This window comes from Sinocyclocheilus rhinocerous, unplaced genomic scaffold (assembly GCF_001515625.1).
Source record: "Sinocyclocheilus rhinocerous isolate Xijiao unplaced genomic scaffold, SAMN03320098_v1.1 scaffold2403, whole genome shotgun sequence".
Taxonomy (NCBI): Eukaryota; Metazoa; Chordata; class Actinopteri; order Cypriniformes; family Cyprinidae; genus Sinocyclocheilus; species Sinocyclocheilus rhinocerous.
The window spans coordinates 19,287-44,870 of record NW_015650720.1 but is presented as its reverse complement, the minus strand read 5'-3'; the positions used below and the strand labels follow the sequence as shown (position 1 = coordinate 44,870).

The window sequence follows — 25,584 nt, the reverse complement described above, 5'->3', positions numbered from 1 at the left end:
AGTGTGTGTGTGTGTGTGAGATATTGATTTAATTAATGGTGAACATGATCAGATCACAGAAGCACTGAATCTGTTGCTCATGTTCTGTATCATCAGCTCAATCTCAGCAGCTGTTATGTTTTATTAGTGTGATTCTGTTTGATCAGATCTGGTTTGTTGATGTTGCTGGAATATTATGATATTTTATTATATATGATGTTAGTGTTGAGGTTACTGATGTGATGCATGTGTCTGAACAGCATTACATGCGCCCTCTGCTGGACGATGATGATGATGATGATGTGTGTGTGTTTGTGTGTGTGTTTCTCAGCCGAGGCTCTGGACGTGGGCGAGTATCTGGAGATCTCTGGGATCATTCGATCTCAGGCCGGACGTTACGAGTGTAAAGCGAGCAATGACGTCTCCGCTCCTGATGTCAAATATGTCAGCGTAGTGGTTAACTGTGAGTAGATGTTTGAGATCAGACCGAGTTTCTCATCCTGTGTGTGAGATCACCGAAGGCCCAACAGGCTGAGGTGCCCGCCAGGTCCCAGACTGTGTGTGAGATCAGACTGTGTGTGTGATCCGACTGTGTGTGAGATCAGACTGTGTGTGAGATCAGACTGTGTGTGAGATCAGACTGACGTGTGTGAGATCAGACTGTGTGTGTGAGATCAGACTGTGTGTGAGGTCAGACTGTGTGTGTCTCCACAGCCCCGCCGTACATTAAGGAGGTGCGGAGCTCCGAGACGCCGGTGGGACAGACTGGAGTCCTGCACTGCGAGGCGTCTGCGGTTCCTCAGCCTGAGTTTGAGTGGTACAGAGACGAGCGCAGGTCAGTCACCCAAAGAACACAGATTATTCCCAGAACGTTCCCAAAACATGCACGATAGAATGCAAATAGAATGTAATACAAATAGAATGTTCTTTTTAGTTTGCAGATCATTCCCTTAACTTTTAGCTAACATTCTGCTAACATTTCTCTAACCTCTGTTCTCAATATCATTTCCTCTGCGGTACGTCAGTAATCATGCAGCCCATACAGCAAAAAATATATATTTTCTAATGTTTTTTTAAATATATTTCAATATATATATATATATCTCAAAATATTTGGCCATTTTTTATATTTTAAAAAATATATTTTAAATATATAAATATAGTTTTGAAGCATTTAAAAATATATTTTGCCCTCCATATATTTTAGTCCAAGAAAATACATTCACATTTCACATTTAAAGAAAAATCCAGTAACTTAATTTTTTTACACAGACACATTTGAATGTGTTGTCAGTGTTGTGTGTGTGTTTATCAGACTGTCCAGCTCTCAGAGCATCAGTATTCAGATCAGCGGCTCTCGCACGCTGCTGGTGGTCGCTAACGTCACAGAGAACGATTATGGAAACTACACGTGTGTCGCCACCAACAGACTGGGAATCCACAACGCCAGCGTGTTCCTCACACACACACACACACACACACACACACTCACACTCACACTCACACTCACTCACATACACACACACACACACACACACACTCATATTTAATGGTCTCCAGGTGAGCAGGAATGCTGTGTATAAAGTGTATCACTGGTGTGACTGTGTATTTATTGGTGTGATTGATTATTTATTGATTTGGTTGTGTATTTATTGGTGTGTGACTGCAGCATCAGTGAGATGCGACGGCAGCGATTCATCACACACTTCTTTTGTAAATGAGCAACAGACTCCGACTTCCCCAGGATGACCTTTCCATCAGTCGCTGAAGTCCAGAGCACTTACAGACTTACACACAGAAACACATTTCATGTCAGATCTCGACTGTGTGCTGCTTCCAAAAACCAGCCAATCCACAACAACACTGCAAGCAGCATAAACCACGACTCCTCACATCAGCCTGTGCTGATACTTCAGACAGATCGTTCATAAAGAAATATCACAGCAACCACAACATCTCAGCAACATCTAGGGATGGGCGACTTGGACTTAAAAAGATTTCACTATATTTTCTGGTATTTATAGTGATAACGATATCAATGACGATAGTTCATATGCATCCACTGAGAAACAAAAAAACCCTCCTGTTTCTTTAGAGAGAAGTATTGTCTTTCCTATGTTTACCAAAAATAGGGTGCTGTGAGCACACACGTAATGTAATGTTTCATTCATACTGGACTCCAGAGGGCGCCCTCGAGCATAAACTCCACATATGCATCACAGAAGTAATAGAACTGATCAAACATGTAGACAAACACATGATTTTGACAATATATGGTTTATCTGTGCCCTCGATGATTTCTGCCTCATTCTGTGATTTGAAACCACGTCTGGTCACAAAAAGAAGTTATTTCAAACAATCGACTGATGATATGAAGTGAATCTGGAGTAAAAGTATGACAATAAATCTCTTTGTTGGACAACAGGTTTGTAAACGGGCTCATACACATGCAAAGCTTTATCACACACGTGCTTCTGTAGTACATTTATTCATTGCACAGACCGATTTTGTTTTGCTGCACTGTACAGTCCTGAGCAAACCAGTTCTAGACTGTAGAAGGAGCGATAAACTCCTCAGTTTCACGTCAGCCTTCCGCACCGTCGCACACAGAAATATGTCAACAATAAGACGCCCCATTCATCATATTGGGCTCTCTCTGCTCTCCACCCGGAGGGAGATGGTAATTAAAGCCAAAATGCCAAATGATGCTTGGCTAAGCACAATTACAGACAGCACTGCTGCTAAATTTAGAGCCCATCTTCAGCTAAAGGGGCCATTTACTGCGACTGCTGCGCTCACAGCGGTCCTCCGCTGCAATAAGACGAGCTGGTGTGTCGGCTCAGGGAATTAGAGCGTTTTGTAGGACAGTTGAACAGACTATAGCGAGGCAAAATAGACACAAAATGTCACCTTTCCACATCGGTCTCGCCCCCCGGTGCTCAAAAACGAGCATTCTGGCTTCATAGCACGCAAGGAGGAGTGTGAAATGAGGCTGTGCTCGCTCCTTAATCTCTGGGGCTTGTCCACGGCATAACGCTGCGGGATAATTCGCCGTTATCCGACAGAGAGGGATGGAAAATAAGGTGCTTATGAAAATGAATGATGCTTCTCCCTTTGGCTTCTGCCAAGCGGCGTTTTTAAAAGGTGAAAGCTATAAAAGATTGAGTGAATGGAAGACAGGAGCAGGAGGCAGAGGAGGATGCGTTATATAATCTGCTCGCTGTTGTCGTGTGGATGCGGAGCCAGTTTCTGCACTGGCATGAGCAATCTATGGACGCCTGTTCCCACCACGGAATAAAAACTGTCCAAAAAAGCTACCTTTCATCTCTCAAGTCTGACTTTTTCATGCAATTCTTTTTTCTTGCAATTGCGAGTTTACTCTGACTTTTTTCAGAATTGTGAGAAACAAACTCGAGATGTAAAAAGATATAAAGTCCAATTTTGAGGGAAAAAGGCTTATATTTTCTTGCAATTGCGAGTTTAAATCTCGCAATTCTGACTTCTTTTCTCATAATTGTGAGATACAAACTAGCGATTGCGAGTTATAAAGTCCAATTCTGAGGAAAAAAGACGACATATTTTTTTGCAATTGCAAGTTTATATATCCCATTTCTGACTTTTTTCTCACATTTGGACTTTTTTCAGAATTGTGAGATATAAACTCGAGATGTAAAGAAATATAAAGTCTTATATCTTGCATTTCTGACTACTTTTTATCATAATTGTGAGATATAAACTAGCAATTGCAAGTTATAAAGTCCAATTCTGAGGAAAAAAGAAGACATATTTTCTTTTTTATTACAATTTATATAATTACAGTTTATATCACGCAACTCTGAGAAAAGTGTAAAACCTGTGAGATAAAAAGTCGCAGTTGCCTTTGTAATTTTCATTCAGTGGTGGAAACGGGCTTCCATAGAAAGCTGCTGCTGCTTTAATCCGATACAGAGAAAAACACTGACTTCCTCTAATCACATTCTTCATATAAGTACAGCAGAACTGAACAATCTTTCAGGCTTTAATAAAGCCAAATCATCTGTCCAAAGCAGAAACATAACGCAATAACATCTGCATTATCAACAGCAGTGAAGAACATCCAGCAGTCTGGTCTTTACTAGTAATTCACTGTTTACCCACAGCAGTGATTTCAGGCCCTTCAGGTGAACATTAGGCTGGATGGCGCTGGAGGTGATGTTCCTCTGTTGCTGGACTGACAGTGAATTACGGGTGACAAGACCTAATGATCTGCTGCCAGGAAGGACACAAATCAAAGGAGACGCTGATGGTCTGCTGTGCATGTGGAGATGCTCATGTCTGACCCCAGCATGCAGTGCTACCATAACCTTCAGGCCTCTCACTGACGAGCACACAGCTCACCTTGAAGGACTCCATGTCTGAGAGCAGGCAGGCGCTCTGCATGCGGGCGCGGAGGTGCGCTCCTTCAGCCGACGTGCCCAGTTTGGCCAGAACCTCCGACTGCTCCTCCAGCAGGTCTTCAGTCATGGGCGCAGGCTCCTGCGGCACAATAATAACAGTTATGACACGATCCACTCGATCTCACTGATGAAAAATTAACATTTGCAATTTAGCAGATTCTTTTATCCAAGGTGATTTACAATAGAGGAGCATAAGAGCCACACAGGATTCACAGCATTTAGTGCCACGTTTAGAGATGAGAAAAAACCGAGCAGAAGAGAAGTGCTGTTTTTGTTTACTGTTGTTTTGCCAGTGCATTGGTTTAGGGTTGCGGGGTGGAAAAGCTGTGATGGTTTCGTCAGTCCTGATGGAGGTTTGCAGGAGCAGAGAGGGTGAAGGTTATGTAATAAATGAACATAAAGAGTTGAGAATGAAAACACGTGTGTAACAGTGAATTGGATCCGTGTGGCTCTTAAAGTGACAGCAGCTATATTCCTGCTGCCGCCTGTGTGCTTAATATTAATCAAACAAGACAAAGAAAATCACTCACTGCTCTTGACTGAAGAACTTTTGTAGCTTTAATAAGAAACAAAGAAAGTTTCATTCTTACAGTGAAGACTATGCTGTTTATTTTACATTAGATTACTCAATTTCTGTAGTAGGCTGATAACTGAATACTTTAGACTAAAAGCACAGTTTGTTTCATTTGTATCTTTTATTCTATTGTATTTGTCCTTTGCTTTTTATTACTGACAGTTTAATTATTTTCAATAATTTTGAGTACTTTGTTTTTTTTTTTTTTTTACTATATTGTTCCATCCTAACAAACCATAAATCAATGGAAAGATTATTTATTCAGCTTTCAGATGATGTATACATCTCAGTTTCATAAAATTGACCCTTATGACTGGTTTTGTGCTCCAGGGTGTTGAGAATTGTGGCATTTCGCTGGTATCTAAAGTGTAGATGTCATAGCAACCTTATTTACAGAAAATACATATTTGATATATATCGCTATCTTTAAATAAATCATTCATATAAAGTTTTGGTCATATGGCCCACTCATAATCATGTTAAATAATCGTGATTACAATATTGACCAAAATAATCGTGATTATGATTTTTGTCCTAATCGAGCAGCCCTAGGTGAAGGTTCTGGAAAACACCTTTGTGCCTCGTTGTGAAGGAACAACAAGGTGCCGCTTGCCCTGTTCAACAGCTTCATTTCTCCTATGAAAACATTAAACTAAACAAAGAAGTAATCTGATGTCACAAACTATTATGGATCGTGCTGACATCATCTACAACCAAGAAGGCCGGAAGTGATGATTATACTAAATATGGTGCAGCTCCATGACCTTCATGATTTAAAGAGTCTGTTCAGCCATACAGATGAAAACACACAAACAATGTAGCTCCTCAGAAACAGTTGTGGTTGCAACAAAGTGGTTGCCGAGCAACAGACAAACGTAAACAAAGGTGTATGTTACTTTGTAGAGTCATTTACAACAGCTTCGAACGTGGCTCAGCCAATCAGAATCAAGGCCCGGAACTATCTGTTTTATAAACACACACAAACACTCACCCGGAGGAAATCACAACCCAGCGTAAAGAACAGGGAATGAATTTGTCTGCTTTAATCCAATAAAGACTGTGGAAGAGTTTGAGACGTATGTTGTTGTCACGTCTCGTATAACAGCACTGATGTTACGAACGCTGGTTTCAAACAGCATGTTTTATCTTCCTGCACTCAAACAAGCCTCTCTCCTGTTTTCCAGAGCAATCTTAACACCATCTCGTTGTGCTCCACCACAGCAAACCCCTGTGAGAGTTTCTCCACTCATCTGCTCTCACACGCGCCTGTCGTAAACAACTGCTCTCATCACAGGCTTATTCAATCACACACAATGCTATCTAGTTTATGGACACTGAACGTCTTTCCTGACATATTGTTCACAATTTGTTTTATTGACGTCTTTCCGCAGTTGAAACATGATTCATGTTTAATTTCAGTGAGTTGTTATGTTTCTTCTGCTGTTCATTCATGTTTATTTGCTGCTGTAACTAGTAGTAAAGCGGAAGAGATGATCGCTTCACTACAGCATCTGTCAGCCACAAACCAGCATATTGATTGCATTTAGTGATAAAATGGACATAATTTCAATTCTGAGACTTTGTTTCATATCAAAAGTAACAAAGCACAAAACTTACTGCGATTATTGGATGGCAGAAGTTACAAATGATGTTTAGTGAAGTTTTGTTCATGCATCAACTGAAAACTAAACAGACTAAAAGATTGATATTGGGTTCAAATAAATAAATATCAGTTCATCAAAATGAAGATCACTTAAAAAAATGAGAAATGGAAATTGTTAATCCAGCACTGGCATCACACATGTTCACCTGTTGCAGTTTATCCACGTCGTGAGCACGATATAGATGCTAACACAGTCAATGTTTTCCCTCAAAAATCAATGTTCAGTTACTGATATTTCGGTGCATCACTAAGAGAGACAACACTTAAACAGCACAACAATTAAAGGCACTGAACGATGAGCTGAGACTCATTAGACGTCAAGTGACAAGATGATGAAGATGAAGACGCAGGTCAAATGTGAGAACACAGAGACAGACTGAGAAGTGCAGCTGCAGAGAAACACTGGTTGTCCATCAGCGATCTGTGACAGATGAATTAATTATTCATCATGTGACTGACTCCAGAGAGGACCGCAGAGGCCAGAAACACACTCCAGTATGAGGAGCACCAGAAGAGCGCTGTGAAGCGACGTGTGTTTGAGGCTGCTGTTCTGCAAGTATTATTTACATTAATTTCCCCATAAGGAAACCCTTATTTAAGAGTTATATAACACATGAACCAAACCAACCAGCTATAAGGAGAATCACAAATCACAATAAATGCGCATACAGAAATCGAGAAGCAGAATCGAAATTTAATTTTATAAGAAGTAATTCGATTCCTGACCTTACGCATCTGATCTGATTTCCGAAATTGGAATAGCTTTTAGATTCCCAACCCTTCTAATAAATTGTTTCATTCTTGCATGCAAAAAGGCCTGTATGGTGACTATGGGGCTATGTAAAATATTTTTTGCAACTTACTAGGTTTATAATTTGTCATTTTTTTCCGATAATGTCGATAATCGTCTGTTACCTGACTGTTGACATCGACATCGCGATACTTACGAGACATCGTCGATATACGATAATACCGTCATATCGCCCAGCCCTTGTGTCTACTTGATACTTTCTCATTTAACACAAAAATAGCTTTAAATAATCTATTGTGGGTATTTTTACTGTCAAATTTATTTTGTGATCAATTAGATTAATTAATAGAAACATCATGTAATTAATTAGATTAAAATTTTTAATCGACTGACAGTCCTAATATATATACTGTATATATACACACAATGGTTTCTTGCAGCAAACCAAGAAGCAAATGCAATACGCTTGCTGCTATTCTCTGATTGGTGGAATTTTCTGTAGCATCATGGGAAATGTAGTTTTTCAGCTCAAATTCAGCTGTTAAACGATGATTCTAAAGATAAGTTGTAGTAATGTAAACAGACGGGTTCAGCACAAGCATTCTCTAAGCAGCCCTGACCTGTGTGACGGGGATGAAGAGCGGCTCCGCTGAGTTCAGAAGAGTCCGCTTGCCATGCGGCTGCAGGCGACCTTCAGCTTTGCTCTTACTGGCCGTCTTTTTCTCGCTCTCAGTCTCCTTCATCTCCTCCGTGTCGCTCAGACACTCGAAGAACTCCTCCTCGCTGTCGCTCCACGAGTCCCAGGACTTCCCCGGAGAAACCTCGGCGGGCCCCGGGAGGCTCCTGGCTGCGTCTGACGCGCCGCTCTTCCTCCCATCATCCCTCGCTCGCTTGCGCTCGATGCAGCAGTTCAGCATCTGATGGGTGCACAGCCACATTAAACACACAGAAACATTTCTCAAGAAGTCTCGTCTGCTCACCAAGGCTGCATTTATTTGATCAAAAATACAGTAAAAATTGCGAAATATTATTATGATTTAAAATATCCAGTGTTGCACAATATTTTTGTGGAAACTGTGATACATTTTATTTTTCAGGATTCACAGAATAGAAAGTTCAAAAGAACAGAATGTATTTGAAATAGAAACATTTTGTAACATTATAAATGTCTTTGCTGTCACTTTTGATCAATTTAATGCGTCCTTGATGAATAAAAGTGTTAATTTGTACTGACCCCAGACTTTTGAACAGTAATATATTATAAACAATCATTTACTTGCTCTCATGTCGTTCTCCTGTGTGACTTTCTTTCTTCCAACACTGAATCCCATTATTAATAAAGTACATTTTGATTTAATGTCGACTTTAACTAGATATAATGTGCCTGCTTTCAATCATTTGTAAGAATAATCAAAATAATGTCTGTGGAAAAATGAAATACAACCAATGGACAAATTTACAGTATAGTCAGATAAAAAAGTAGAAGAGATTAATATTTTTCATCCAAGAAATCTAACTGCTTAAAACACATTTGTTTTCAATTTACAGCCAACTTTAGTTCATACCGTGCATAACGCTGGAACTGAAGTTAAAATGATGATATTTTCACAAACAGGTTGAGTTCAGCTATTAATTTCAATCTGACAAAGACTGTCTGATTTTACACGTCCATCACGTGTGTTTGAGGATGCTCACCCAAGTGCACTTCCATGATGTACTATTGTCATGCACTAATTTTGTACTTAATATACTAAAAATTATTCTTTAGTACTTCTTTAGATAATCTTAAGAACATCTAAGCGTACTAAAATGTGCTATTTTGAGACACCGTGAATATGAACTAAAATGTGCTTTTAAAATAGCATCTCTGTATTTATAAAACGTATTTAGATACCACTTGTAGTACACTTGAACCCATCTTTCATACCCTAGTGGGTTCAAGTGTACTACAAGTGGTAACGATGCACTCAAGTACTAAAGAATATCTTTTAGTATATTGAGTACAAAATTAGTGTGTGAAAATAGTACATCATGGAAGTGCAGTTTTCCCCAGACGTGATGGTATACAGCGAGGATCCCGGCGGTGGAGCTTCACCTGCAGTTTCTGATGAAGAAGACAACACCTGAGATCCGGAGCTCCGCTGGCCAGCCTGAGAGAGCAACACAGAGGCGTTCATTACACAATCAGGCAGACGCTTCGCTCGTTAGCACACAAAGACGCCAGCAGCCGCAGAGCGCGGGGTTATCGTTATCAATGCCTGCAGCTCGCTCCCTACAGACTCTGGTACAACAACACTACACCAGCGTCATTCATTCACAGCACAGCGGCAGGAGTACAGACTCGAACCCCGAGCGCGAGCACAGACCCCTGCGCCACGCCTCTGAACTGCAGAAGGAGATAATACATATATTACAAACACTGGAAAATACATATTTTTACGTGCCTGTTATTTGGCCATTAATTGTCCTACAGACATCAGACAGGAATCGTGAGTCTGAGAGCGTTCACACACAGAAATACTAACAGTGTTTCTCATTTAAACTTCTTTAAAACTGCAACAGATTAGGCCAGTCTGATTCATTTCTGTGAATCAGAGGAGATCCAGGACAAATACACATCACTCAGACGATTACAATAATATAATAATCACTCTAACTCTAAAAGAAGTCCACAGCGCGACTATAACAATAACCACACAGACAAATGATATCGCTGGAATCTTTTTCAAAACCGTTTTTCCAGATGATGAATGATAAAAACTAGGGCTGGGTTGAAAATATAAATTTGGTTGATGAACCGATATCTATTCTTAAATCCCAAGAATCTATGCTGTTTTCAGTTCAGTTCAAAAATGTATCAAACATAATTTGTAGCTTCTGCCATCAAATAAATTGCAATAATCATTGTGTTTTGTTACTTTTGATATGAAACACAGTCTCAGCCTTGAAATTCCATCAGTTTGATCACTAAATGTGGTTTTGTGGCTCTTTATTGTGTGCTGACAGATGCTGTAGGGAAGCGATCGGCTCTTTCGCTTTACTACTAGTTATAGCAGCAAATAAACATGAACGAACATCAGAACGGAGATGATCATGATTCATCTAACAGATCAATCAGTGATTCAAATGCACCAATAACGTCACATCTACCTTAGGAAAGGCATTTAATGACTATAAACTCGATATAGTCAGCTAAAAAATAACTCTAGAGAGGAGCATTTTGATCAATATATGAAGAGTTCATTTGCAAAAACAGATATCTCCGTTTTTAACAGTTTTCAAAAATCATGTTTTTTCATTGTGCATTATAATTAATCTCAATCAAACTGCAGTCGGGTTATTTTGATTAGGTTAAAAAATAACTTAAAAATACAGCTAACTAACACAATAAAAACATGATTTTTGAAAATGTAAAAAAACTGAGTTATCTGTTTTTGCAAATAAACTCTTCATATGCACTATATATTACATATTCATTATATTTATACTGAACCTGTTCTTCAATATTTTATGTACGCTCGAATTAATCTGACATTAAATTATTTAACAAAATTTTTATTATATAATAATGTTTTGCCTTACTGCCTTACAAATCACTTTTTTATAGTAATGTACCAGTTTATTGTTTTATTAGTTAGATTTTTGTACCTGATTGCCTATAGATCCAAATGAATCGATATCGAATCAAAATGAATCAAGATCAAACGTGAATCGAATCGTGAAGTTCGTCTCAGTCCCAGCCTTAATAAAGCACTGACAGCCAATCAGAATCCAGCGACCTCCAGCATGCAAAGCAGCAGAAGCTGAAGTGTGTGTGTAATAACAGAAGGTTCTGGTCTGCTGTGAACGCGTCTCTCACCCGTAGATCAGGCAGTTGTTCTCCCAGCGGTAGCGCATCTCCAGCACAAACTCCTGCCACAGGTGAGCCACGGCGCGCACTCCTCCGTGATGGAAGTTCACCATACAGACACACAGAGCCAGACGGTACGTCAGACTGTCGCTCGGAGCCGACTTCAGCTGATTACAAAGGTGCTGCTGACAGGAGAACACCGTCACATCAGCAGCACAGAGACGTGTTCAATCCTCTGCATCTGATCCAGTGACTGACGGAGACTCACGTGATCCGGTTCCTGCGTGGATCTGACCTCGCTCCAGTCTGCTTTATCCAGAGCTGCGTCCGGGAACAGATACTGATGGACAAACACAAACACGGCAGAACAGAGGTTTATGATGCTGATGGAAAAGGGCAGAAACATCCAACCCTCCAAACCTGATGATTTTACATGACCTGCGCTTTAAAAACAGAGATGTTTGTTTACACAAACCTCATATTTCTGTCCATATCTCTCTTATGCACATACATCTCCCAAACCAGAAATCTGCATCATGGATTCTGTTATTTTCCTGTTTAATACAGTGAAGCTGCTTTGTAACAATCTCAACTGTATAAAGTGCTATAGAAATAAAGGTGACTTTGACTGTGATATGTCTAAACTGGATGCAGTAAAGCATATATATATATATATACAGTATAAGTATATATACGTATTCACCTACACGAGCCCACAGTAAAACACACAACACAAGATACACTGTTTTACTGTATTATTACCAGTATGGGAGAAAGCTACTTTGAAAAGTAATGCATTGCAATATTGTGTTACTCCATAAAAACAGTACTAACTGCATTACTTAGTTACTCTTTATGTAAAGTAATGCATTACGTTACTTTTGTGTTACTTTTCGTCACCTGAGCTGGGCTCGCTTATTTATTTTTAATTACAAAAAACCCAAGTTATATTTTTGTAAACTGTAAAGGCCCTTTCAGATCAACAGTGAAATGAAGGAAACGTCGGTCTCTGCACTCACTCCTGATTTATCAGTCAATACACGGAAAAACAAAGTAACTTGCGTTATATATTACAAAAAATAATTCGGATATCTTCTTGTACATTTAAAAATAATGTGTTACTTTACTATTTACTTGAAATAAGTGACCCTGCAGCACAAAAGCAGTCTTAAGTAGCACAAGTATATTTGTAGCACTAGCCAACAATACATTGTATGCATCAAAATTATCCATTTTTCTTTTATGCCAAAAATCATTAGGATATTAAGTAAAGATCATGTTCCATGAAGATATTTTGTAAATGTCCTACCGTAAATATATCAAAACTTAATTTTTGATTAGTAATATGCATTGCTAAGAACTTCATTTGAACAACTTTAAAGATGATTTTCTCAATATTTAGATTTTTTTGCACCCTCAGATTCCAGATTTTCAAATAGTTGTAACTCAGCCAAATATTGTCCTATCCTAACAAACCATACATCAATGGAAAGCTGATTTATTCAGCTTTCAGATGATGTATACATCTCAATTTCGAAAAATTGACCCTTATGACTGGTTTTGTGGTCCAGGGTCACAAATGTAATCACATATTACTTGATAAGGTGTTACTCTCAACACTAGTCTGCTCTGATGCATGGCCCTTCATCATCATCATCCTCACAGTGAGGCCTGTGTAAATCCCCAGCATGCTCTCACCAGCAGGATGGAGTTGAGCACGTGGTTGTGTAGCGGCGACTCCTCGGCGCGTCTGTTTCTCCGGATGCGTTTCCTCGCGCTGTGCATCATGCTGGAGACAGACAGCTTGTGTATGGGGACGGCTGCGGGCTCCGTCAGCTTGGACAGCGCTTGACTGATGTCACTGTTCTCTACAGAAACCACACCAAACATCAGCTTTATACGGTACAGACCGATTCAGAGCAGCTTCACGCAGATACACAGGAACATAACAGAATCAGTGATGCAGAGTCCGTCAAATATCATTTCAGCTGTAAGAAGAAAATCAAGTCATTTTTCAGATCAGTGAATCAAAGAATGCACACAATTAGACGGTGTTCAGTAATACGATATATCACAATAATGAGCATGCATGATATTGTTATAGTGGGCACTTGAATGCATTTTACAAAAATATCTTCTAAGCCTTTATTAATCGTTGTTAATTTCAACATTTAATAACACGTTATTAAAATCAAAAGTTTTAACTGTATTATTTAATGCACCTGAGCTAAACATGAACATTAACAAAAAAATAACTTCTGTAACAAATATTGCTCATTAGTGTTAATGCGTTAACTAAGGCTAAATAATAATTATTTTGCACTTTAATCGGCTTGAAACATTTGTTCACTTTATTTGTATTTATTACTGTATTTTCAGCTCTTTTTGTTAAAAAAGAAAACTCTTTTGAAACCCGTTACATTATTACAACACTTTTTGTAACTGTTTCAATTTCGTGATAATACCGAGTGATAAAAGCTTCAGCAATCAATGTGTTCAGATCTGACGTCTGGTGTTCGTGCTCCTCAGAATCACTCTGTGTTCATATCAACTCTGATTATTATTTCAGGAGGAATAAATGACAGATATGAATGGAAAGATCGGATCCTGAAGGACGACACCGTTATTGAACTGAATCAACATTGAACTGAATCGATCTGAATCTTCTGTTGTTAAAAGTTGTTAAAATTGATACATTTTGCAACATTAACACTTTTAAGTTCCTGTTTATCACTATGAAGCTGCTTTGAAGCAATCTGTGCTACACAGAGTGCTATAGAAAGAAACGTGACTTGATTCAGAGCGTGCTTGAAGTTTGATTCTAGTCCAGTTCATTTTAGATATCTGTGGTTAATTGATGTCTAAAACCAGACCTTTCCCTTCGTCCTCGACTGCGTTCCTCCCCAGAATCTCCTCGCTGGTCTCCGTGCGGCAGCAGAGCTTGAAGAACTCCGTGAGGAACTCACCTGAGGAGCGAGACATCATCACACTCATGCAGCTCTCAGTGCGCATGTGCTGTGTCTGTGTCAGCGTCTCCTCTTACCCAGCAAGCACTGCGGATTGTCTGCTTTCCGCACTCGAACGGACCAGTGAGGAGCCTGAAGAGGATCCAGATCTCTGAAAAACAGACGCAGAGCTGGAGTCAAACTAACATCTCCAGCGTTAAACCTGTCTGTCTGTCATAAACACCGCAAAACCTGCTGTTCTTCCTCAGTATGTCTGTCTTGTTTTCCAGTAAAAATATCTAGACATCCTTAAATCAAGATGCATTTACTGGAGAAGACTTCAGATATCAAGTCTTGTTTTCTCGTTTTAAATGCATCCAAATGCAGCGAGTTAGTAATATCTGCCAACGAGGCTTTAAAAAGAATCGCTTTGAATCAAGTTTTTCTGATTCTGACTCACTTCATTTGGATCAGTTTAGCAAAAAAACAAGACCTTTTTGCTCAAAAGTCATTTTGCTATCTGTAACGGAAAACAAGACAAAAATCATGGTAAAACTCACTCAAACCCTTTATGTGTAATGCATCATAGAGGCATAATAATGTACGCAGTAATGCACTGCATTGTTTCATAAATGATTGCCCTAGTAAAAAAGTAATATATTTAAAATACATTTATTTCATACTAAGTGTAGTTCAAATCTATTAACATATTCACTGACATATCACTCGAGACTTACAGATTTTAATTAAACTGTATTTTGAGTCCTACTTGTGCACAATGCACGTTTCTTATTAATAAGCCTAAAATGTGTTTTAATGTCACTATTGATGAGGATTGTATGATCTTTGAATAATATCGGTCTTAGTGCACCTAAAGTGTACTTGCAATAGTTTCACTTTAGCACAATTAAATATACTTCAGTATATCTTTAGTTGGACTTGTGCACAATTAAAGTGCATTAAGCACAAAATTAGTTGGTTCTGATTTAGCAGACTTGAAGTATACCAGTTTAGTACACTAAAACTACAATTGCAGGACATTTTATTAAGCACATAAATATGTAAATGTATTTGTAGTATACTTAGCATGAAATAAATGTATTTCAAATACATTTTAGTATATTTATTTTTCACTAGGGTGTAACCAAAGTTAAAATGCTTTGTAATATTTGAAGGTTTGTTTATCGTGTCTTTCTAAAGGCGTAACAATGAACAGATAAGTATTATAATATATTGTACTGTAGTTACAATTATTCATGAGATCATGCAATGCATCATAATGTTCTTTACAAAGCATAAGTACCCTAGTGAAAAATAAATATACTAAAATGCATTTGAAATACATTTATTTTATGCTAAGTATATCACAAATACATTTTCATATTTATGTGCTTAATAAAAATACCCTGCAATTGTACTTTTAGTGTACTAAACTGGTATACTTCAAGTCTGCTAAATCAGAACAACTAATTTTGTGCTTAATGCACTTTAACTGATATGTCACTAAATATGTTAATAGGTTTGAAATATACTTAGTTTTACTTTTTTACTAGGGTAATGCACTCATATGATTATAACGCAATAAATATAAAGGCTTTAAGTGTTTTTTTTTTTTTTATCGTGTGAGCAAAAGCTAAATGAAGAGTGTGAGTGAGAGCCGTCCGCTGTCTGCTCGAGAACACTTCTGTTCATCTGCTTCAGAAAGCTGTCGCTCTCCTTCAGAAGTGAGAGCTGACGATCAGCACAAGCTCACACGCCAGAAAACAGCAGCGAGCGTTAATGTGACGCTACGGCTCGCCAGCAGCACTACACTAAAAGGCGTAAAATAATGCCTCCTCTCCGGAGCTGTGAAGAATCATGAAGGGTGACAGGTTCCTCAGGAGCTGACGAAACATGCATCTCGTGCTTCATGCATATTCATGAATTACTCAGTCCTATAAAAAAGCCATTAGAGCGCCGTTCTATTTTCATCATCCGAGGAGCACAAAATGTCTCTTTCACAAAAGCGAGTGTGTGTGTGTGTGTTCTGTGAGCTTCTGAAGGAACACTTACGAATAAACATCGTTATCCACCACGATTCCCTCCGTCAGGTTCGGCCAGGTGGTTGCCAGATGAAGTTCGCTGAAAGAGCGGAGAGAGATAATATTCACATTATTAACCAGTCTGCAAGAAATGAAGATTTGAGAAGATTATTCATGTATGTTTCGGTTTATAACATCTGAGCTGAATGAGTCTCTTTAATCACTCATAAACATAGCCACTATATGTTCGCGCGAATCATTCATGATCCAGCCTCATCTACAGAAGAAGTGAGTATGTTTTGTAATGAATCTTTGCAAATCGCCATAATGTGCTAATTAGCAAGTTTCACGATGAATGCAGCTAAAGTTAACAGTCTCTCTGAGAGCAGCTCAGGAAGAGAGGGGCGGGGTCAGCAGAGCTCATTAACATTTAAAGGAAAATGCTACAAAAACGGCTTGATCTGAAAAGAGCTGTTTTTGACAGGGTAAAAAAGGTGTTTTTTACACTACCATTGAGAAATTTTAACCAAACTATGTTACAGACTTTTCATTAAGACCCTAAAGAATCATATCAACTTGTGGAAAATGGGCATCCTATGACCCCTTTAAGACCAAGTGGTAACCAGTCCTACTTTCCAGATTCAAATTAGACCAATATACCTTTTTATGGAACTAAATTGACAAATTTATGACTAGTCTTGAAGGAAAAAATTAGTTGACTAACTTTTAAGACTTTATATATATATACTGTTTGGTTTCCAGCATTTGAAATTTTTGGGTGAACTGTCCCTTTAAAGTGTGAAGCGGTCTTATTTTAGCATCATCAAGATCCTATTATAGTTTTTATTAATATTCTGAAATAGATTTTATTTTTAAATTTTGTTTCACTTTATTTTTGATTAAAGTTTATTAATTTCGTTGTGCATTTTTTGTCAATACAGTTTTTATACATTTTTATTTGAGTTATTTTAGTAGATGGAGTTAAAGTTTATTTTATTTCAGGTAAATGTGATTTCTGAGGATTAATTGCCGGCGTGACCTTCACCTGATGGGATCTTCACACGCTCCGAAGGGAAGTTTTCCGAACTCCACGCCGCCCACCTCTCCAGCGAGGAGCGCATCGAAGTCTGAAACCACACACAGCCTTCCTGTGATATTAACTCGTGATCAAAGTCATATAGAAGTTAATCAACTCAGGATATACGTGGAATATTATGATCTGCCTGTGTCAACAGCTTCTTAATACAGAGGTAAACACTCAGAGCCGCGAATGCGCTGAGGAGCGAGATATTGACAGAGATGTTCTGATCCGCACACACGGATCCATGGAAACAGAGAAAGATTCGCTAGTGTATCAAATACAACTTGCACACTCGCCGGGAAACAGGCCAGATCACCACAGAACCACAGTAATAATGCGATGAACGGCAGGACAGAAAGAGAAACAGCCGTCACAGTGACGCAGAAACAGATGTGTGACCCTGGAGCACAAAACCAGTCATAAGGGCCAATTTTTTTAAATTGAAAGCTGAATAAATAAGCTTTCCATTGATGTATGGTTTGTTAGGATAGGACAATATTTGGCTGAGATACAACTATTTGAAAATCTGGAATCTGAGGGTGCAAAAAAATCTAAATATTGAGAAAATCATCTTTAAAGTTGTCCAAATGAAGTTCTTAGCAATGCATATTACTAATCAAAAATTAAGTTTTGATATATTTACGGTAGGAAATGTACAAAATATCTTCATGGAACATGATCTTTACTTAATATTCTAATGATTTTTGGCATAAAAGAAAAATGTATAATTCTGACCCATACAATGTATTGTTGGCTATTGCTACAAATATACCCCAGCGACTTAACACTGCTTTTGTGCTGCAGGGTCATATATCATTCGTTCGGACCACAGACAGGGTTTCTGCAGGCTAAGACTTTGAGAACTTTTTAAGACCAGCCAAAGAAAATAAACTGAAGGGAACACAATACATTCATGATCTCTAATGTCTAAGTCTGAGTGTCTTAAATGTCTAAGGAGAACACAATGAGTTAGAAACATTTTAAAAAATACAACTTCCAAAAGATCTTTTTAATTAATTTTACCAAAAAAAAAAAAAAAAAAACCTTAAGGTTTGCATAGCTCTGCTCCCCATTTACTAGAATATGGAGATATTTTACTGTCCCTGCAAAAAGTGCTGTTTTTCCTCTGTATTTTTCTCATTCTCCAGCACAAACAACTCAAGATTCTTAAATTAAGACACATTTAAACAAAATGACAGATAAGGCATCTTGTTTTATGAGAAATTGATCAAAATCAAGTGAGTTTGTGATTAAAATAGAAACAAATATCAGCCAAAATCAACTTCATTCAAAAGGAAAACAAGTTCCCTATCAATATTTCACTCGTACTGCGTCTGCTAAGACGCTATGGGGAAAAACTCCTTTTTCTCCGATGACTGAAGCCTTTTTCAATAACGCAGTGTAACTGCACGGCCGTTGGTTCGTGAAGTGAATTAAAAATGAACCAATGGCTATGGTGACGAAGCCCACCAGAGCAGGCGGGGCTATCTGGCTATATAAGCGGGCATATCGCCATAGGATCCTCAGATTTCTTCTCCTTCAGCGACGACGACGATCTTCGCTGATACTACGAGACTTGAAGCTTCGCCGTGGAAACGCCTCGCAGCGGATCAAGACCCCTCTCTGCCGCCTTCAGCACCCCCAGCAGTGCTGGTCTTCTGGATCCCCTGCCGCCATCCGGCGAATTACTAAAAGAGCTTTTAAAAGAGCAAATTTAGCGGCGTTGTTGCAAATGGCGCGCCGTCTCTGTCGCTCGTGCAGGGCTCCCCTGCACACCGCTGATAGTCACGACGAGTGCATCTTATGCTTGGGGATATCCCACGCGGAGGATGCACTCAAAGAGACGGAATGTCCTCATTGTGAGGATATGAGTCTCTCCTCTCTGCGCTTGCGGTTAGCTTTCTTTCAGAAAGGAACCTGCGAGGAAAAAACAGCGGTCTCTCCTCATAGAGAGGCTTCCCCCATCCTCTTCCCCCATCCTCTTCTCCCAGCCAGACCAGCGTCACTCTGCGGCTGCGAGCGACCTGGTCTCGTTGGGTGGGAGTGAGTTTGACGCGCTGGACGACAGCATGTCGTTGTTGGCTTCAGACAATGGAGGAGCTGTTGGGCTCGACCAACGACCCCGCCGTCTGTGGAGCCCAGCGATCCCAAGCCGGGCATGGACGCCGAACTATTCCGTGTCCTGTCAAAGGCTCTCCTCCAGAAGAGCCCACTCGCAGCCGGCTGGATGAGTGGTTCTTGCTGGGGCGCCATCAGGCCCCTTGTCAACGAGCGTCACCGTTCTTCCCGGAAGTTCATGACAAACTCACCAGATCGTGGCGCGCCCCCTATTCGGCCCACCTGCGTGCCTCCTCTTCCTCCGCCCTCACGACAGTCGACGGCACCAAAGAGAAGGGGTATGACAAGATGCCTTCCCTGGACGAGTCTGTGGCCGCGCATCTCTGTCCGCCCACGGCTATCGGCTGGAAGGCAAAGGTCGCCCTCCTATTCATCTGCTGGACAGGCGGCCTCGGCGCTTCACTTTATGGTGGTCTTACAGGTCTATCAGGCCAAACTCCTCCAGAGCATGGATGAGTCCGGCCCGGACCTCGCAGCTTTTAAAGAGCTGCGCAGCGCGACCGACCTGGCTTTACGCGCCACCAAAACCACGGCCCAGGCGAAAGGCAGGTCGATGGCCAGCCTGGTGGTGTTAGAATTCCACCTGTGGCTGATGCTGACGGAGATCAAGGAAGCGGACATGGTCCCCCTTCCTGGACTCCCCGGTCTCCCCCACTAGCCTCTTCGGACCCGCGGTTGAGGGATTCGCTGAGCGCTTCACTGATGCACAGAAGTCATCCCAGGCCATGCGACACTTCCATCCGAAGCGCTCCAGCTCTACGGCTGCTCCTAGTTGCCCCCAAGTCAGCGCCGACTCAGCAGCCCGCGAAACCTGCGCCTCCAGCTGCCCAGACAGCTCCCAAACCTGAGCCTCGTCAGCGCTCCCGCTCTGCTAGGCGCTATCCGTTTCCTAAGCGTCAGGAACCCCGGCCCAAGTTAGCGCTGGACCCGGTGCCTCAGGCGTTCTCCTGATCTGCGGGACAGGAAGAGGAGGGGGCCAAGTCTCGCTGCAGCTGGACAACCCCCCAAGCAGCCTCTGTTGTGCCTCCAAGCACCCCGATCAGTTCCGGATGCCAACGGCAGTGTGTTTGTAGTCAACTCCCTTGTGTACACAGGGCCCGTTCAAAAAGCGCCCACACAACCAGCTGCTATTATAGTGGGAAAAATAAAACAAACATTTTCAAAAAGAGAGCAAATTTCCTCTTCCACTTATCACGAGTGTCTGGTCCCCACAAGGCAGCCCACCACCCGATCTTATCCAACCCCTTGCCACACGGGCCGACTGGAGTGTCAGACTGGGTTTTGGGGATAATAAAACGAGGTTATACACTTCAGTTAGCTCGAAGACCCCTGCGGTTCCGCGGTGTGGTTCAGAGCAAGGATATACACGTCCTGCGTTCCGAAGTGATCAATTTACTGGCGAAAGGAGCCGTAGAAATGGTTCCCCCAGCTCAGAGCGAGTCAGGCTTTTACAGCCGTTACTTCCTCGTCCCCAAGAAGGATGGCAGCCTCCGGCCCATCCTTGATCTGAGATATCTGAACCGCGCCCTTATGAAACGGCCGTTCAGGATGACTACTTTGAAGCAGATCCTCTCGCAAGTGTGCCAGGGGACTGGTTCTTCTCCCTGGATCTGGAAGACGCGTATTTTCACATCCAGATAGCCCCCCATCACAGACGATTCTTGAGATTTGCCTTCGAAGGAGTGGCATATCAATACACGGTCCTTCACAGATCCTTTCTCCTCAGCCACTTACAATGCCTGGGGCTCAGGATCAATTTTGCCAAGAGCACTCTGTCTCCCAACCAATGGATACCGTTCCTAGGAGCAGTTTTTGACTCGGCCCAAATGAGGGCGACAGTCACGCCAGAACGTGCACTGGCTATACAGCAGCTTGCGGCCTCCTTCAAATTAGGAGCCTCTCGCTCCCTCAAGACGTTGGGTCTCATGGCCTCTGCATCTCCGGTGCTACAGCTGGGCCTGCTTCGTATGCGGCCCCTTCAGTACTGGCTGAAACCACTAGTTCCGCCCCACGCCTGGCGTCTCGGACGCCTTCGTGACAAGGTAGACCAGGCCTGTGTGGTAGCTCTGGCCCCTTAGAAAGACTCTCAGTGGATGGAACGGGGCGTGCCCCTGGGAATGGTCTGCAGAAGGAAGGTGGTCTCGACAGACGCTTCCAACTTAGGTTGAGGAGCGCTGTGCGATGGCAAACCGGCTTTCGGCCACTGGTCGAAAGAGCAAAGTCGGCTGCAAATCAACTGCCTGGAAATGCTGGCAGTATGTTTGGGCCTTTGCACTTTCCTGCCAGACCTGAGGGGACACCACGTCCTGGTCAGATCGGACAGCATGACGGTAGTGTCATACATAAATCGCCAGGGAGGACTCTCCTCGAAGCACCTCTTTATTCTAGTAGAGCGCCTCTTGGAATGGGCTCAGATCAACTTGCATTCACTGAGAGCGGCACATGTGCCGGGCAAGTTGAACCTAGGAGCAGATATGCTATCTCGGAGCAATTTCCCCTCAGACGAGTGGATGCTCCACCTGCAAACGGTTCAGAAAATCTGGGAGATCTTTGGCGAGGAAGAGGTCGACCTCTTCGCCTCAAAAGACAACTCTCATTGGCCAACTTATTTCTTGAAGGACACGGACGCGTTGGCCCACAACTGGCCCAACCTCCTTCTTTATGCTTTTCCCCTGATCGCCCTGATCCCACAGGTAGCCCCGTTTTGGAGGAACCATTATAGGTTCGCAGAGCTGTCCCAGCTGCTGGTAGCAGCTCCATGGCCCATTCCCCTGAGGCGGGACCTCCTCTCTCAGGTGAACAGAATGATATGGCACCCCCAGCCCGAGCTGTGGGCTCTGCACCTTTGGCCTCTCGATGGGAGCCTGCGAACCTCCCCGAGAGCGTACTAAATACAATCTCTCAAGCTAGAGCTCCATCTAGGAGATGCCACTACACTTTTAAGTGGTCGGTCTTCTGCGCCTGGTGCACGACCCGCTGCGAAGACCCAGCTTCCTGCGATATATCTCTGATATTGTCCTTCCTGCAAGAGCTGTTGGACAAGGGCCGTTCCCCTTCCACGCTCAAGGTCTATGTAGCAGCCATAGCAGCCTATCACGCTCCTATAGCTGGCCAATCGGTGGGTAGGAACAATTTGGTTGTTTGCTTTTTGAAGGGGTCTAGGAGGCTTAATCCGCCTCGCCCTATCACAGTCCCTACATGGGATCTGTCCACAGTGCTGAGGGCTCTAAAGAGCCCTCCCTTTGAGCCGCAACAACCCATTGACCTTCGTTCCCTGATGCTAAAAACTGCTCTGCTACTGGCGTTAGCATCAGTAAAGCATATGGGTGATCTGCAGGCGCTCTCTGTGAGCCCCACCTGCCTTGAGTTCGGGCCCAATGACTCTAAGGTCGCCCTGAAGCCAAGGCACGGTTACATACCTAAAGTGCCCTCCACTCCACTCTCTTCCCTGCTAATTACTTAATTAATTACCCTTGTGGTGCTTAAGGCAAGTTCAAGCATGAGTCGTTCCTCTAGCATAGCACGGCGGGATTGTACTGGTTCCCCATAGCGTTCCACGAACCAACGGCCGTGCAGTTACACTGCGTTATTGAAAAAGTTTTCAGTCATCTGAGAAAAAGGAGTTTTTCCTCATAGCGTCTTAGCAGACGCAGTACTCGTTCCCGTATCTCAGGGAACTGAGGTTACGTTAGTAACCGAGTACGTTTTCATTGCATAGTTTCTCAGAAAACAAGACTTCTTATGTTCACTTTGCAGTAAATGTATCTTGATTTAAGGATGTTTAGATTAGAAAGAAAACAAAAATACTGCACTGCAAAAAATTATTTTCTTACTAAGCATTTTTGTCTTGTTTTCTAGTATAATTATAAAAAAATTATTGAATCAAGATGCATTTACTTGACAAGTAAAATTACTTAAGATATTATGTCTTGTTTTCTGTAAAAAATATCAACATTTTGTTTAAAACAAGCAAAATGTTAATGCATCTTGATTCAAGAATGATTAGATATTTATACTAGAACACAAGACAGAAATACTGAGTAAGAGGATAATGTCTTGCAGCGCACAGAGGAGAAGCGTGAGAGGAGCACCTGTATGATGTCCAGGTCTTTGCTCTTGACGCGGCCGAGCGTCTGTTTGGAGCTGCTGATGAGCGGCGAGGCGCTCGGTGGTTTGGTCAGCGGGCCGCAGTCGCTGGAGGAGTCCACCACCATGGGCTCGATCTCCGCCTCCATCATGGAGATCTTCAGGATGTCGGAGGTCTTCTCTGGCGCCGTCACGCTGGAGCTGGACTCCGGCTGGAGCTTGACGGACGCCTCGCCGCTGCTGGACACCGGGGGGCACTGATGAGCGCCGAACGTGATCTTCGTGACGGCTGCGCCCTGCGTGATGATCGGCTGCTGCAGCTGAGACACACACAGAGAACCGTCACTGATCCACACAAACATAACTATCGATTCGGAGAGCTCCGAATGCATTGCCATTCTCTCTGGAATCAGTTCTGGGCTTAGTTTTTAACAGGCTGCACTGCAAAAAAATTATTTTCTTACTTAGTATTTTTGTCTTGTTTTCTAGTATAAATTAAAGCAATAAGCCCCAAGAAGCCGTGGTTTACAGTGAATTTATAACAGCTAAGGGGCGTTTATTAATGTTTTCATAAAAAACGTATTCTTCCACCTAGTGTTGTCAAAAGACCCGGTATTTCGGTACCAAGTTGGTACTAAAAAAATGAAAACGTTACGGTACCAGGTTTTTTTAAGTACCGATGGTACCGAGTACCCGGTCAACCCGGTTCTTGATGCGCTATCCGAAAGCTATCCTCTTCCAGTGTTGCCAAGTCCGCGGTTTTCCCGCGAAATTGGGCTGCTTTAACACTGTTGCCGCGGGTTGAAAAACGACCCCATTAACGTGATATTTAGCCCCTGGAATGCGAATTTTACCAGGGGAACCCCGCCAAAACATGCGTATTTTATCCTCGGAACGGGATTTTTAACGGGGGACCCCCTCGAAACGCGATTGGGCGGGTTTTGTTGTGAAAACCTGGCAACCTCTTCTTAAAAGCAGTGGCGACCTCAAGAGGAGGAAACGCATCAAACTAACAAAACACCCCGATCAAGTTCAAGCAGGTAAGTTTCAATTACATTTTTAATATTTAGAGCTTCTGTTATGAATATTATTCCATATTTTAATTTGAATTTCGAATTGAAATAAACATCGCCGTTAGCGTATACATAGTTAATCGTTAGCATAAGCGCGGCTAAAGCTAATATAATGAGCATTAGAATGAATTTTGTTCATTTTGTTCAAAATGATTTCTTTGTTAACATTTAATGCTCTTATAACTTTTATTACTGTAAAAAACAGGAGGACATAATGGTATTTACTATTTTTACACACCAGAGGCTTTTAAATGAACGGTGTAACCAAAATATGCGTGTTAGAGAATGTACAAATGTATGGTTAACAGTGTTTATGTCATATCAGTCCGTCAGAAAAAGTGTTTTTTTTTTTTTTTTTTTTAGTTAGTTAGTTAGTTGTAATTCTTGGCTGAATATCTCTAGCAGGTTTTAAAAGCCCTTTAAAATTAAATATGAACACAGTTTGGATTAAATAAAAGTACAGTCAAATTGTATCTCCTGTATAGACTTTACTGTACAATGACTTAATGTTTTCTAACGTGAGTTAGATCTAGTAACATCTTACAGTGAGTGAACAATATATTTTTAAAACATTCATTAATGTTTGTGAATGTTATTTAATACAAACACTTGATCATTCATGTTTGTTCATTGTGCATTAAATAATTTTAACAGATTGAACTTTGAAATTAACCCTAAGAAGAATAATTGCCATATAACTATTGTTTATTGTTAGGTCATGTTATCTAACAAATAAAATCTTATTGTAAAGTGTTTTTAATACTACAGTTTCATCTATTTGATATACACTTAATATATGTAATCTTATCTAAATTTATTATAAAAGCTGAGGTTTGTTATTTACTGAAAAGTTATATTTTAGCTGGTGTCAATGATCTAATGTTGCATTTGGTCAGACTCAGCCCATTGCTTTACATAAGTATATTATATTTTCCTTTTATAGCTGCAGACTGAGGAAGATCCTGAAACACACCAGCAAACCCTAAAACAGACAACAGTTTACAGAT

General features: G+C 41.3%; 1 protein-coding gene and 1 long non-coding RNA gene across 2 annotated transcripts in view; one reads left to right on the top strand and one right to left on the bottom strand.

The window, feature by feature from the left end:
* The first annotated feature begins 290 nt into the window (after positions 1-290).
* Positions 291-1,433, top strand: LOC107712536 (uncharacterized). Its single transcript, XR_001636801.1, has 3 exons — positions 291-442; positions 694-814; positions 1,295-1,433. It is a non-coding gene; the product is annotated as an uncharacterized LOC107712536 (long non-coding RNA).
* A 2,717-nt stretch (positions 1,434-4,150) lies between these two features.
* LOC107712537 (rab3 GTPase-activating protein catalytic subunit-like) overlaps positions 4,151-25,584 on the bottom strand; it is a 32,607-nt gene continuing 11,173 nt past the window's right edge. Inside the window, exons 10-19 of the mRNA XM_016517844.1 lie at positions 17,265-17,346; positions 16,251-16,319; positions 14,297-14,370; positions 14,127-14,219; positions 12,952-13,121; positions 11,522-11,593; positions 11,263-11,435; positions 9,499-9,553; positions 8,024-8,320; positions 4,151-4,494 (exon numbers count right to left, since the gene is read on the bottom strand). Coding sequence (XP_016373330.1) covers positions 4,288-4,494; positions 8,024-8,320; positions 9,499-9,553; positions 11,263-11,435; positions 11,522-11,593; positions 12,952-13,121; positions 14,127-14,219; positions 14,297-14,370; positions 16,251-16,319; positions 17,265-17,346 — 1,292 coding nt within the window. The 3' untranslated portion in view covers positions 4,151-4,287. The remainder of the gene's footprint in view (positions 4,495-8,023; positions 8,321-9,498; positions 9,554-11,262; positions 11,436-11,521; positions 11,594-12,951; positions 13,122-14,126; positions 14,220-14,296; positions 14,371-16,250; positions 16,320-17,264; positions 17,347-25,584) is intronic.